The sequence below is a fragment of the Alternaria triticimaculans genome (assembly GCF_023758025.1).
Source record: "Alternaria triticimaculans strain BMP 0046 chromosome Unknown scaffold_10, whole genome shotgun sequence".
NCBI classification, from domain to species: Eukaryota; Fungi; Ascomycota; class Dothideomycetes; order Pleosporales; family Pleosporaceae; genus Alternaria; species Alternaria triticimaculans.
The window spans coordinates 483,101-497,786 of NW_026055967.1; the positions used below are offsets into that span (position 1 = coordinate 483,101).

A 14,686-nucleotide genomic window follows, 5' to 3' on the forward strand; every position below is an offset into this window, starting at 1 on the left:
AACGGAGGTCTCGCAATGTGGTACTCTTACGAGGGATCCAAAAAGGCCTTTTTGGTTGGCTCCCTATGCGATTATATATGCGCTCGTCATGGTGAAGCCTTAAAATCCTACACTACTAGCTGGTGGCAAATAATGGTAATGGTCACTCTAGAACCTTAACCTATGGAGTTGAGACTTTGAATTCGGAGAGATAAGTACATAGGAGGAATCCAAAAAAGACTTTTGGGTTAGCTGCTCAGACTAAGCAGACAATATTGCATTTCTTATTAGGAGGGATCCTAAAAAGACCTTTTAGGTTGGCCCCTCACTACCTAGGTATCTTCGTGTGATTTGGTACCATTGGAGATTTTGCAATATTACATTTCTCATTAGGAGCTACCTAGGTATCCAAAAAAGCCTTTTAGGTTGGCTCCCCACGCGATTCTACTTGCGCTTGTACATGGTGAACTCTACACTACTGGTGCAAATGATACCTAGGTAGTGATGGTCACTCTAGGATCTTCAGCTACGAACTTAAGACTTCCACTACGGAGAAATAAGTACATGCTTAGAATAGAATACCGAATCTACTATGGTCGAACAATAGACGTTCCTCGCAAATTCATCCCGGCTTTCTGATCGATGACGTATTGGTAGGATCATCAGATACCATCTTATATCAAAAATTGGTACAGCAGTCTCCTTACCAAAGTATCCTACGTCAAAACCACTGAACCAAAAAATCCGGCTATCCATTTTGAAAACAACACCCCAAAATGCCCTCTCTAAACCTAACTCCCCTCACCTCCCTCCGCCTGTCAGCCCACTACATCCCCACCCACTCCCTAATCCCCAACACAACCCCCCACAACCACCCCCTCTACATCTACCACTCCGCCTTCCCGCCCTCCACCCCACCCTCAACCCTCGAATCCCACCTCCTTGCCAACAACCTCACTCCCCAGTGGCGCTACACAATGTACACCACAACACACTACCACAGCACCACCCACGAAGTCCTCTGCATCTTCCACGGCCGAGCGCTATTACTCTTCGGCGGCGAATCCAATCCAGGGCGGGTGGAAACAGAAGTCAAAGCTGGGGACGCGGTGGTTGTGCCGGCGGGGGTGGGGCATAGGTTGGTGGAGGATAAGGAGGGTGGGTTTATGATGGTGGGGAGTTATCCCGAGGGGTGTGGCTGGGATATGTGTTATGGGAAGGAGGGGGAGGAGGGGATGGCGGAGAAGGTGAAGGGCGTGGGGTGGTTGGAGAGGGATCCGTTGTATGGGGTGGGAGGACCTGTGACGTGGGGGAGGGAGAGGTTGGAGAGATTTTGTAGGGGGGAGAGGAGTGAGTTGTGAGCTGTGAGCTGTGAGGCTTACGAAGCAGAACGCAGTGTGCTATAAGGGATTGGAAGGTGCTTGGACGATGACAAGTCGCTCCGTGAGCTCAGAGTGACGCATGATGATGTAGCTTGGAGGCCTTTGGTGTCTTGTCGAGAGACTTCTTGTGGCGGCTGATGTAACGGAAACCTCCCGGCTTCCACTTCACCAGTCTGTCAACGAAGAGATTGATCTTATATCGTTATGTTCATAAAGCATCCAATCATACAGATGCTGACACTCTATGTGGTATAGTACATACATAGCCTCCAACGCCCATGCTGTTTATGAATCTTGAACCATGATATCGTACTTCGCTGGGACATGAAATGGGATCATGACTTGGCAGCCTGTTTCGCCTCCTTCTTGCCCTCTTCGGCGACATCTTCAGCTTTGTCGTGTATCTTCTCCAGAATATCCTCAGGCAATGCGTCTTTCGCCCTTGTGCCGTTACCCCCAGCAGCCTTCTCCTGCTCCAGCTTCTCCTCCATCCTCTTCTCCTTCGACTTGATGGCGTTCTCGACCTGCTCGACAGCACGCTCAATCTCAACCTCCATGTCGGGTAGGTCAAATTGCTCGGCGATGAGCTTTCCATTCCACCGTTGCAAGACCATAACGTCTTCGGTCTCGTTGTTGGTCTGCTGGTGCACGACATTGGCGACCTGCTGGGCCTGTTGTGGGGTTGGGTCGGGAGCAGCACGCGAGAGTGCGCGGGTTGGGTACATGAGTCCGGCAGTGTAGACTTGGTCGAGCGTGCCCGATGGCGCAGGGGTGGGGAGGTTGTGCTTGAGGAGGAATTCGAGGTGCTTGGAGCCGCTGAAGGCCTTCCAGTGACTCCATGCCCGGTAGAGGACGTAGAAGAAGGGTAGGTTGGGGATGACGGGGACAAGCATAAAGGGCGCGGTGAATGGCATGATGACGACGCTCCAGATCAGTTTGGTCCGGTGCATGTTTTGCCTCTCTTTTGCCAGCTTCTCCAGCAGCCCAGACACTCTCTCTTGCGGCAGGTACTTTCCAGGGAACAGGACCTCATATTTTGCCTTGCCGTCTACAATGTCCTGCCTCCGCTTCGCCGTGAGGGCGGGTATGGTTTTGAGCCCCCATTCCTCGTAGGGTATGCGCTTCAGGGCGTGGTTGCCGTAGAAGGTGACTTTCTTCTTCCAGTCCCAGATGGCCTTTTCGTCCTTTTCCCAGGCGACCCACGTCTCATTGGCCTTTATGGTGATCTTGTCATAGTAGGAGCGGTCCTTGGGGGCCTTCTCGTGCAGCTTCTCGCAGTAGATGAGGGAGCGACGCGTGGATATGGGCAGCAGGAAGAGACGCATCGTGGGAGGGGAGGATGAGGACCGTGGGGTCGCGGGGCAGATGGTCTTGGTGGTTAGGTAAGCGCGATGCTGCGCGTACTTAATCGCGATTTAACAAACTCTCGCGGCAGGTGTGCGAGACATGACGCAGGTCGAGTCGCGTAGAGACCAAGGCACCGAAATCGCTAGCTGGGTGTCGTGTCGTCGGAATTTGACGACGGGCTACTGCGGACCCATGACCTCACCCCAGGCTGTTTTCCTGGCTAAGCATGCTGCCAGCGCGCAATCCCTGTTTCCCTGATCGACGAACAAGCAATCTCCCCTACGACGCCAACACGCGCACGCACCCAACGCTCCACCACCCCCAGGCGCACCACCAAACTCTAACCATCTCGTCGTTCGCTGTTTCCTTGTCTTGTTTACCCGCACTGTTGCACTGCGCCCCGTCACTTCCTAAGCCGGACATGGTGTCGTTGCGACTCGTCTACTTTGCTCCCACGTAATCTCCCCCGGTGCTGATTCACTGCCAAGCCTCCAAAGCTTGCTGCGTGCAGGCAGGCGCGACACACCGGCTGGTGCTTGGTGGTGCGACGAGGAAGCCCCTCACATCTCCCCTCGAGGATGACCAGCACGCCCATGGTTGAGCCCCGAAAGAGCGACCCGGGCCATGGTACCACCAGCAGCAGCAGCAATGGGCACCTCCGCCCCGACGCCGCCGCCCAGGGGAGCAGCCAGACCTCGCAGGCCTCGACGCTGAACTCGTCCCACTCCAACGGCCACCGCCTGCTGCCCTCGCCCATTCCGCCCCCGACCGCCTCGTCCCTCACCTCGACCCAGCGCCCCCAGTCGCGAGTCAGCGCCGTCTCCGGCAACTCCAAGGACAGTCACGACGGCCTGCCCCCCGTCCGCAAGAGCCACTCGCAGTCGATATCCAGCACTCCACGCACGCTGGCGTCCTCTAACCGGAGCATCACCGCGAGCGCGGAGAACAGGGAGAGGCAGCGCGCCGTCCGCTCACTACCGCCCTGGGTCCAGTCCGCCGACGACGAAGACGAGAATGTAGACGCCTCCTCGCTGCTCCTACCACGCACGCCCACCAACGTCCGCCATGCCAACCACAACTTCTGCCCGACGCCCAAGTCCAGCGTGCCAGGCCGCAAGTTCGACCATGCTCGCGAGGGCGCCCCCGTGACCCTCTCGACGCCCGTCAGTGACAGCGCACCCAAGTGGAAGCAGTTCACCCAGGCCTCCAACCACGACCGCCCCATCTCCTCGCGCGGCCAGATCGTCGACGATGACTGGCTCAAGGAGAACATGCCCGATCTCGAGCAGAAGTGGGAGCCCATCGACAACGGCCTCGGCGACGAGCACATCAAGGGCTTCTGGCTCTTCACTTCGGAGAAGAGAAAGCGCCGCCTGATGCGCTTCCACAATACCATCATGAACCACCCCATGGTGCCCGCCTTGGTCCGCGCCATTGTCCTCGTCTTCTCCATCCTCGCCCTCTCCCTCGCCTGCTCCATCTACCGCCACTCGGACAACAACGGCTGCAGCAACAACTCGTCTACCTGGATGGCCATACTCGTCGACATCGTAGCCGTCCTATACACCATCTACATCACCTACGACGAATACACTTCCAAACCCCTTGGCCTGCGCTCGCCCAATGCCAAAATGTCGCTGATCTTTCTCGACCTGGCCTTCATCGTCTTCGAGTCGGCGAACCTTAGTTTGGCTTTCCAGGCCCTGACGGACGACAAATGGGCATGTGTTGAGTCAGACCGGACAAATGCGTGTCCGTACCGACAGAGCATTTGTGAGAGGCAGAAGGGCTTGACAGCGACACTGTTGATTGCATTGCTTGCATGGATTGCTACTTTCTCCATCAGCACGCTGAGGTAAGTTTGCACACTCAAGCAACCCCACGGCTGCGTTCTTTACTAATCCACCACAGGTTGATCCACCGTGTAGCGAGGTAGTGCCTCAAACACCTCATACATTCTCCCACACTCCCTCGGCCCTTCCACCACGCCACCTATATCCCCACACTACATTCCGACCCTTCAGCTTGACTGATCCACCTTTTGCATAGTACCAAGGAGCACGACCACCTCTTACACATGTCGGCCTTGTCCCCCCGGCGGCGATACCCTCTCCATTCGCACTCTCTCCGTTTTCCTAGTCGACTCCGTTCTCGCACCCCCTCGGTTAGGTCCTTTTACTCTTGAAAGCTATGCATAGCTGCGGCGTTCTGGGTTTCCTTGTCCCTGCATTTTCCCTCAATCGACGATTTCCCCAAACCAGTTGTTTTGTCTCTTTTTCTTATACACTTTGGGGCTTTCTTCGTGTGTCACTTTTACGTTGACTGGGTGTACATAGGGTGTTGTTTTGAGGACTTGGGACGGCCTAGAGGCTATAGCATAGTACAGAGTGATTAGTATAATCCACAAAATCAATGAAACAGGTCAAACACTCAGTTGCAGAAGATGTTCTACTTGAGTCGAAGAATGTGTCTTCCCTTATATGATAGTAGTCATTCGGCTCTCTACCCTGAATCCTGGGGCTCCCCTTCACGACCATATGATTTATGCTTCCAACCACCATGCCAATCTAAGCAGAATGCACGAAGTGTCAAAATCCCAGTCCAGCAAACCCTTCCATTCTCCCATAACTCCATTCCACGGCACCTCACATACAGCTAAACCCTCCATCAACCGGCAGTCCAACCCCCGTAACCCACGCCGCATCCTCGCTAGCCAAGAACACCGCCGCCCTCGCAATATCCTGCGGCGTACCCAGTCCACCAAACGGATGTCTCGTCTCGACCTCTTTCTTCGAATCTGCGGCTTCGGGTGTGAGTAGCGAGGAGATGAAGGCCGTAGCTGTATAACCTGGACAAAGAGCATTGACATGGATACGGTAGGGCGCGCAGTCTAGTGCAGCAGACTTTGTGAGACCCATTACCGCGTGTTTGGAGGCCGCGTAGCCCGCTAGTAGAACGTCAGCTTTCCGTGTACTCATAGCCTCAACGTCGCATGTTCAACAAGGACAAAACCGGAACTCAAGAACTTACCGATCCCCGAAGTCCCCCTCAACCCATAAACACTACTCAAATTAATAATCCATCCTCTATCCCCCCTCTCCCCCGGTTCCTGCCCCACCATCTGCCTACTCGCATACTTCGTGCCCAAGAAAACCCCCTTGATATTAACATCGACGGTGCGCTCAAAAGCCGCTTCTTCGTATTCCCACACAGGCCGACTGCCATGCTCGCCCGTCTCCATACTAATCCCCGCGTTGTTCACCATAATGTCGATTCTACCGTACTCTTGCACTGCGGTCTGGATCAGGGCTTGGATGTCGGTTGAGGAGGTGGTGTCGCATTTTACGAAGAGGGCTTTTGCGCCGAGGGCGTGGGCGGCGGCGACGGTGCTGGTGCTGGGGGAGGTGTCTGTGGCGTATTCTGAACGCGGTGTTTCGGTGATGTCGGAGCAGATTAGGGAGGCGCCTTCTGAGGCGAAGGCTAGGGCTGTGGCGCGGCCGATGCCTGAGGAGGAGCCGGTTATTACGGCGATTTTGTTGTGGAGGCGGGGTGGCATCTTGGGGGAGGTGGTGGATGTGTTTGAAGTTGGGGTGAGGTTGGTAGGTGACGATAGTTTTGGTTATCTGGGTTTGCTGTGGGATAAACTTGTGTATTGTAGGAAGAGGAAGAGACTTGAAGTAGATTGGAAGAGGAAGCGAAAGAGAAAGAAAGATAGTGACAAGTCGAAGTGAAGTAGAAGTGATATAAAGTATGAGTACATGTACTAGACTGTCCAAGTGACTGTCAAGCGAACGGGCGTATCTAGTGAGGGGTTAGTCTATGCGGAGAAAGTACATCCTCGGTCCTGGAGTAAGATTAGGCAGACAGGTCTACTAGCAGAGGCCTTGACTGGTGGATCTCCATGGAGTGTAATTGAAGTGAGGCACCTGATTCTGTGTCGATCGTATCCCGGGGCGTAAACTGACAACTCAATACATTCCGCGTCAAGGTCGCGTACGACGTAGCGCGGAATGTGACGTTTGCTATTGGGCTGACAGCTCCATGTAAAAAGTGGATTCCCGTCTGCCTGATGGACCCAAGAAGACGGCTCTTTGTACTGTGCATATACCCATGCGCATGTATCCGTAAGTAGCAAATGGCATGAGGTTGGCTCTTTCGCCAGTGTGGGTAGTTGCCGAGGTCCTAAACTGGGGAAGGCAAGGCGGATCACGACTCAGGATAGGTCAGAGGTCTAGATTGAGTGCCGTAAAGGATCATGTTAGCGGCGTATATGGCATTGTAGAGCTGACGGAAGCTGGCATGCAGCAAAGGATGGTGGGGTCGTGGGGTAATCCGGAAAGCGCGTTGCCCGACAGGGATCACCCGAGTAGCCTCACATGCACGTCATAATGTAGATTTGCTTCACGCGACAACACAACATACTCGCAACCCGATTTTTTATACATCTTAACTTGGAATCACACAGATATCTGATACGAGATGTCAGCACAGCCCAACAAAGATGAGCCTTTCCCCTGGCACCTCGGAGTCTACGACGCCCACTGCCACCCCACAGACACCATGTCAAGCATCGAGACCATCCAAAACATGAAAGCGCGCATCCTCACCGTAATGGCAACCAGAGCCGAAGACCAAGAACTCGTCTTAGCCACCGCAAACAAGCACAGCATCCGATCCGCCAATCCATCCCAATGGGCAAAAAAAGAATGCATCGTCCCCTGCTTCGGCTGGCACCCCTGGTTCTCGTATCAAATGTACATCTCCGAGCCCGACTCCAAAAGCGAAGATGAACAGCAAGACCAAGCTCCCCTAACCGGCCAAGCCAAAATAACTCACTACCAATCCGTCCTACAACCCCACCGCGCAGACCCCAGCCCAGAAGACCTCCAAACCTACGCCTCCCTCCCCGACCCCACACCCTTCTCCACCTTCCTCACCCTCACGCGCCAACACCTCCTCCAACACCCCTTCGCCCTAATCGGCGAAATCGGGTTAGACCGCTCCTTCCGCATCCCAGAGTCCTGGACCGGCAACCCCGATCTGTGGGCAAAGCGCAACAGTAATCTCACGCCTGGAGGCCGCGAAGGAAGGCGGCTGACGCCTTTCCGATGTAGTCCTGCGCACCAGAAGAGCATTTTTAGAAAACAGCTTGATCTTGCGGCGGAGATGGGCAGGGCGGTTAGTGTGCATGGGGTGCAGGCTCATGGGTTGGTGTTGGAGGTTCTGGCTGAGACGTGGAAGGGGTGCGAGAGGCTGGTTTTGAGTAAGAGGGAGAGGAAGAAGAGGGGGAGGGACCATCCGGGTGCGGAGGCAGCGTTGGAGGCTGATGAGGCGGGTGATGGCGATGGTGGTGACGGTGCTGGTGCGAAGGACGATAGTCCGAAGCCGTACCCGCCGCGCATATGTCTGCATTCATATTCTGGTTCGCCCTCAAATTTTGCGCAGTATCTGCGCCCCGAGATTCCTTGTAAAATCTTTGCTTCGTTTAGTACGGCGATTAATCTGTCGGATGCGTTGGATGATGAGGAGACGCCGCAGGCTTTTCAGGATATTATTAAGATGGTGCCAGATGATATGTTGTTGGTGGAGAGTGATTTGCATACTGCGGGGAATGAGATGGATAGGAGGTTAGAAGATATCATACGGAGGATATGTGGGATCAAAGGATGGGGGTTGGAGGAGGGTGTGAAGAGGCTGGGGAGCAATTGGAAGGCCTTTGTTTTCGGTGAGGGCTGATGTGCTTCAATACATTTTTGAAGGTCGCGGAAATTTTCATATGGAGGTCAGGAGGTATTCGATGAGATCTGCGGTCGCGCAGAGTGAGGTCAAGAGGTACTGAAATACACCTGGCCTGTATATCAGGGTTGTGTAAAAACTGCGTTGATGTGATATAGGCATCATAAATCACTCAGATTCCAGATATTTTGGGCAAATTTCATCGTATTATGCCATCCTGACCACTTATCAGGTAGACGTAGCAGTCATGTCCATATCATCTCAAATCATCTCAAATCAGACCAAATCAGACCAACTCCACCTCCTTGTGCATCTCGATGACCTGAGCCTGAGTGCCAGACAGGGCCATAGCAGCGTAGAGATCCTCCTCGAAACCCGCCTGGGGGCCAGCATCGTCCTCCTCCATCTCTTCACCGTACTCGTCTATCCACATCGTGACACGCTTGTGTACCTCGTCGTACTTCCAACCACCATAGTATATCTCGTTGACTGGAGTCCATGGATGGTACGACGACATCTTCGACAACGCCTCCGGGCCGGCCCAACCAGGGATGTGCTCGCCGGGGTACAGCTTGCGAACCTGAATCGTCTTCAAGTTGGGCAGCTTGGCGAGTACAAGGCCTGTTCAGAATTTAGCTGTATTGCTCTTGCGTAGTCCGGGTACACTTTGTAGCATTTTAGACGGGGAGAGACTTACTGAGCATGGTACGGTATGCACCAGTGTGACAGAATGACTCGTTGGCCCGGCTCCAGTGTTTGTGCTCATCGTTGGCGAACTCCAAGATCTCTTCATCCTCATACAACTGGTCTTCGGTTGGCTCTGGCATGCCGGGGAACTGAAGAATGTGGAGATTTTCCCAAGAGTAGTTGTAGCCGAGCTCCGGGGTTGTCGGTCCCTCGCCAACCAAGGTGATTGTTCGAACCGTCCCAGGATACGCACTATCCAACCCAAGCCCAACCAAGAACGCAGAAACGCTTGCAAACGTAGGAAAGATGACGATGTTCTCAGTAACAAAAATCTTCTTACCGTATGGGAATGCCACAGCCTCTTTCATGCGCTTGCTGACAAGACGCATCTCGTTGAGGTCCGTGACGCTGAGATGAATACCGATCTCGCCAAACACCTCAAAGGGAAGGCTCAAGACACCCTAAATTCGCGGTGAATTCAAATTCATCGGATAAACGAGGGAGGACACGAATGAATGAACGAGAAAAGAGAAATGAAGATGGTAGGAGAAGGAAAAGAAGATGAAGAAAGAACTGATGAACTTACTTCGGTGACGGTGGCAGCGGCAGCGGCAGCATCAGCGGTATTGGCGGCCTTTTCATCATTAGAGGGGAGCGACATGGTAGCAAGCCAAGTGCAAGGATTGATGCCGAGATCTGTACATGTCAGCATACGTCGGGGGCATCTGAGATGCAAGAGGTCTGACGATCAATGGACAATCCGTGCTTCTTGAGTTCCTCCCCGAAACTCTCAACGAAAGCTGAAGCTGTTAGCATAACCTGAAACTGTTGAATTTGGCTTGGACCTACCTTTGAGTTGGCTAGTGAAGAGCGCTGCTGCGGCCTCTTTGGCCTTCCTAGCGATGATGGCTTCGACTTGGGCGGCCTGCATAGCTCTGCCGGCGTCGAGTTGTGCGTTGTGCGCAACTCTAGCAGTATCGGCAATGGCTTTGACGGCTAATGCCAGGGCACCAATCTCGAAAGCAGATGCAGCAACATTAGGGAGGATAGGATCCCTAGTGCTGGGAATCTGGACTGCCGAGGCTACGTCGTTGTTCTTGGAGGCGGATGGCGCATCGCCCCCGAACAGAGATGTAGATGTTCCGGACATCGTGAGGCAAGGTATCTCAAGGTATAGGTAGGAGCAAGGAAGACGGAAGCTGTCAAAGGCAAAGCTTTGATCAAAGTAGACGAAGTGTCAACTCAAGAGTGGGGTGGGGTGAGGAGGTAGAGGGAGACGCGGGGAGCAAGCCTTTATATAGCAGAGATTTAAGCAGCTTAAGCTCGGGCCCAAGACGCGTCTCGCGTGCTCCAGGCAGCTTTGTTGACAACGGTGAACGTGAGAGGCGTTTATCAAAACAAGAGACGCGTGGTGAGGAGCGGGAGCGCGGGCGGTGAACGCAGTGCGGAGGCCGAATCGGGGTTCACCGGGAGCGAGAGGACGGGTATGTTGGCAAGCGAGAACATCAAAAGTGTCGCAGAACGTATCGGTAGCTGTTTACGTTTGGATGCGATGCCGGCGTTGCCCAAACACCCGACGGCGTTGCCATGGTTTCGGAGGGAAGTGAGATGGTGAGTAGTATGAACGCTTGTGCCAATTGCGACACGACTGTGGCAGGAAAAGGTTGCATCGAGTACTGCGCTTGCACTTGAGTGCATCGCGATCTTGCTTCGTAGCCGCCATGGCCTGGATGGTCGAAGTGGCCACCGAAGCCGGAGCAAGAACAAACGCACACACCGCATGTCCTCAATGAGCATCCTCAGTATGCAAGCCAGTGATACGGCGCACATGAGTAGACCGCTTGGACATGGACAGTCAAGTGGATCAGTCTACTTCGCCAGGCCTGGCCACATCCTGCTGGTATGGAACAATCTCCGCTCCGGAGCCTGCAAAGCACAACACTCGATGAAGAAAGACGGGAGAAAAGGAAGACGCAATGCAAGGTAACTAGGATGCGATAAGAATGAAATATGAAGAATGCACCTACCTTTACGGCCCGCCATACTGTGTCAAACTGCATGTTAGTCTTCAGTACGACTTCCGTGCCCGAAGGATCAACAGCATTATAAGTTCTTGTTCGAGTAAGACGAGCATGGCCAAGCGACTGACGAGTCAAGAGAGAGGATTTGGCAATATCATGAGGGTCGATTACTATCGCAGCGACAGATTGGAAGTTGGAGGAGAAGGAAGAGTGATGACAATCAGACGTCTGGCGAAGCACGAGATGGCCAAGACGCTAATGACTAAACTGTCCTTCTCCACCAACGATGAGCACGTACGACAGATACACGGCTAATGCATCTGCCTTCTTTAGTGAACGATGTAAACAGAGTCTCAAGGCCCAAGAACTAGCCCACCCGTTCAGATGCACACCAGAGCAAGTCAGATACCATATATTTACTTCGTTGAAACGAACGCTATAGATCGTTGCATCAAATTGCCGCTCTTATAACTGTGCGAACACTATGCCTTGTAGAACTCGCCACGATTATTCCCATTCATTCCTTCCCAACACCCTCTTTACCGTTCTCTGCATCTGCATCAAAGAACAAGCTTCTCCTCTTGACATCCGGCGGCGGCGGACTAGCCGGGGTATCACCAACAACCGCCTCCTTGTCTCTCTTGAAGTCTTCCGCTCTCTTGAGATCACCCGGCGGAGGCGAAGATACGGGTGTCTTTGTGCCCCATCCCTTCCTCTTCTCGCTCGCCCAGGTGCCCCAGCTGGAGAAGTATGCGCCCGCGCTGGCTTTTGCGTTCGTGAGGTCGGGGGCTTGAGGTGCTTTCCCTATTTGGTCATTAGCATTGGTGTGCGTGCAAAGCGAGTTGTCTTACTTACACTTCTTTGCATCATCGATGGGCCTCCCTTCTTTCTCAGCCTGTAGTCGCGCTTCCTCGGCTCTCTTCCTCTGTGCCTCGCGCATGCCTTCCATCTCCGCCCACAGGCGGTTGTATGCAGAGCTGACCTTCTGTTGGCCCACTGCAAGCTGTTTTCCCAAGACCTCCCGAGACTTTTCTAATCGTTCGTCGAGATGCATTTCTGCTACCTGCCTAATCGCCAAGCGAGCATCAGCACACATACGCCAAGAGATACGGCTTGGAAGGTTGTGTTGGAGAACAGACTAAGTGAGTGCTTTAGTCGGGCTGGTGGGGATATGGAAAGAATGCAGAAACGTACTGTGCTAGTCGGCGTTGAACGTCTTCCATTGAGAGACCGCCAGAGCAGGGGTGTTTGGGATCAACGATGTCGAAAAGGTGAGAATCGGTAAACTTATTCCAGATGCGGAAGTTCTCAGTCTGCATCCAGGCGTGTACCCACTCATTTGAGAACTCGCTCGCTGGGTCTCCTTCTACTTCAGAAATCAAGTTCTCCTTGTGTGCGTTCTTTTCCATGTAAAGCTTGTACTTGACGGAGCTGAGCATTGCGAGCAGGTACTCTTCGAATTGCATGCGAATGAACTCCTCGCTGCCGGCGTATCCGTGATCCTTGGGCCGCGCTGGATCTGCCTCATCCCAGGTATCGTTGATCATCTGTGTCAAGAAGTCCATCCATCTCCGGTCCGGCGTCGACAAGATCGATGCTTGTCGGAGTGCAGCTGAGGTGATGTTTACGGTGTGGTCATCGAGGTTGATGAGGATATCGCTGTATCGATCTCTTTGCTGAAGCAGCAGCGAGTTCGTAGAGCCGACGATGTAGGACTTGGTATCTTGGTCTGCAAGTATATCAAGCTGCTGAAGCGGTGTGTATGGTCCAAACAGCGAGCCTGTACCGAAGAGTTGGAGCGGGAGACCCATGTATGCCAACACTGAATCTTGTCAGTATATTGCTTCTATTGGTGAGAACATGCACTGACAGGAAGCGCGCTCCGATGTCTTTAATGAAGTGGGCATGACACACTTTTCCTCACACGAATTGAACTTAGGGTCAGCAGCATCTTGTAGGTGGCGAATAAGGCCGGGTATCAGTGAAATAAGAGCAAATTGCATCATGCATAATCGTTCGCAATGGGAGCCGAAGAAGAGGACCTGCATTTCGTCAGTAACCTTGTATGCTCGTGCCACACTATGTCGGCTTCAAGAGGTTGAAACATACCTTCGGTTGAAGTAGCGCGCATTTGAAAAGAACCAAAGTCTGCCATTTGAACTCGTGGATTAACTCGCGCAGAGAAATACCGAAGTAATGGTCCTGCTGCCCCTCCTGATTCTTAAGCAGTTGGGGTAGACTTTCCGTAAAGCGCTCCAATATCTCGATATCGGTGAAGTCTCTGAAGGATTGTGAGTTCCACGTCATCCTCGACTTGCACTATGAGAGCCTGACGTACTTCTGATTGAACCACAGCTGGGTGACAACGCCCAGCTGCGCTTTTATGGCCCCAAAGTGCTGTGGGCTATCGCTGATGACAACGACAGCCTTTTGCACCGTACTCCTTGTAACTTCAGCCGGCCGATCGATAAGCTTGCTTGCGTCGAGCTGTCGCGTACACGATATTCCGAAGAGTGAGGTAGCGGGTGAGGTCGGGGTCTGAGCGCGGCGGAGCGTAAAGTACGAGTAGTCTTCGGCAGAGGCATGCGCGCCATCGCTCAGGGCCATGAAGGGCAGCAGCGACCAGTCGTTGTCTACTGCTGGGTCGGTTCCCTCTTCTGCCCCGAGCCATGTTTCCACTTCTGGGCCTCTGCGTTGAATAGTCAGCGATTCATTCGCATCAGATAGCCACAAAGGTATCGTAAGTTGCCCAGTATCCTTCCTCCGTCTCTTTCTGTACTCACACCTCTACTGGTAAAGGAGAAGCTTACCGCGCATGGTGGAAGTCCACGACGCAGACAAGTGGGTTGAGAGTCGCCATTGTCGTGCGATAGAAGTGCTATCGCATAGCATTCAGTTTAAATACAAACAAATGTTGTAGGGCCATAGGGGCCAGGCTCGCGTCCTCGAGTCGTTGCGGACGCGCTCAGAGCGGTGACGAAACAGCGGTCCCTCAATCAGCCTTATGGCGCTAGTGGAAAGCCTCGGCGATCTCCACCCGTTCCCGGGTTTGGGAGTACGCCCGAGATCCTGCGCCACGGATACCAGAGAAGATCTGGAGGACTTTCTGATCTCCCCTTTACATCATGCAGTCTTTATCTTGAGTACCTGCGATGCCAGGCCCGTTAGCGACGAATGCTGTCATCGCATTGAAATACAATATAATCAGACATGTTCATGAGTCAAAGTGAAGAATAACGTATGTTTGATAATATGATTTCACATTCCTACCTAGGTCGACCATAGCCTTCAATTCCTCCATAACATTCCTTTCGTGTACCAGCCATGGCGATCCAAATGACAAAGACAAGCCCATGCCCCATCTACCGCGCACCTTCATGTCACATAGGTCCAACAGACGAGACCTTGGGAATCATTGGGAACAGCAACTCCGCCTGCGCCAGGCAGATGATACGTCGAGCCTCGGCAACTGCATACTTTGTTGTCGTGGAGACTGAAAATTGTTGTAGCTCGAGATTGGTAGACATTATGTGT

General features: G+C 53.3%; 6 protein-coding genes across 6 annotated transcripts; 2 read left to right on the forward strand and 4 right to left on the reverse strand.

The window, feature by feature from the left end:
- Positions 1-1,696: 1,696 nt before the first annotated feature.
- On the reverse strand, positions 1,697-2,686 carry J4E78_007034 (uncharacterized protein; the record flags this gene model as incomplete). The annotated part of the gene is made up of 1 exon (XM_049367644.1): positions 1,697-2,686. One exon carries the CDS (start codon positions 2,684-2,686, stop codon positions 1,697-1,699), a length of 990 nt encoding a protein of 329 aa, XP_049220614.1.
- Positions 2,687-3,286: 600 nt separating this feature from the next.
- Positions 3,287-4,644, forward strand: J4E78_007035 (uncharacterized protein; the record flags this gene model as incomplete). Its single annotated transcript, XM_049367645.1, has 2 exons — positions 3,287-4,563; positions 4,620-4,644. The coding sequence occupies 2 exons, from the start codon at positions 3,287-3,289 to the stop codon at positions 4,642-4,644; spliced, it is 1,302 nt and encodes a 433-aa protein (XP_049220615.1).
- A 709-nt stretch (positions 4,645-5,353) lies between these two features.
- Positions 5,354-6,264, reverse strand: J4E78_007036 (uncharacterized protein; the record flags this gene model as incomplete). Its single annotated transcript, XM_049367646.1, has 2 exons — positions 5,354-5,655; positions 5,739-6,264. The coding sequence occupies 2 exons, from the start codon at positions 6,262-6,264 to the stop codon at positions 5,354-5,356; spliced, it is 828 nt and encodes a 275-aa protein (XP_049220616.1).
- A 923-nt stretch (positions 6,265-7,187) lies between these two features.
- Positions 7,188-8,444, forward strand: J4E78_007037 (uncharacterized protein; the record flags this gene model as incomplete). Its single annotated transcript, XM_049367647.1, has 1 exon — positions 7,188-8,444. The coding sequence occupies one exon, from the start codon at positions 7,188-7,190 to the stop codon at positions 8,442-8,444; it is 1,257 nt and encodes a 418-aa protein (XP_049220617.1).
- Positions 8,445-8,730: 286 nt separating this feature from the next.
- J4E78_007038 (uncharacterized protein) lies at positions 8,731-10,281 on the reverse strand (the record flags this gene model as incomplete). The annotated part of the gene is made up of 5 exons (XM_049367648.1): positions 8,731-9,065; positions 9,142-9,592; positions 9,718-9,765; positions 9,846-9,931; positions 9,981-10,281. 5 exons carry the CDS (start codon positions 10,279-10,281, stop codon positions 8,731-8,733), a joined length of 1,221 nt encoding a protein of 406 aa, XP_049220618.1.
- A 1,388-nt stretch (positions 10,282-11,669) lies between these two features.
- Positions 11,670-14,012, reverse strand: J4E78_007039 (uncharacterized protein; the record flags this gene model as incomplete). Its single annotated transcript, XM_049367649.1, has 8 exons — positions 11,670-11,956; positions 12,008-12,215; positions 12,251-12,290; positions 12,347-12,974; positions 13,023-13,194; positions 13,262-13,433; positions 13,491-13,841; positions 13,963-14,012. The coding sequence occupies 8 exons, from the start codon at positions 14,010-14,012 to the stop codon at positions 11,670-11,672; spliced, it is 1,908 nt and encodes a 635-aa protein (XP_049220619.1).
- Between the last annotated feature and the right edge of the window lie 674 nt (positions 14,013-14,686).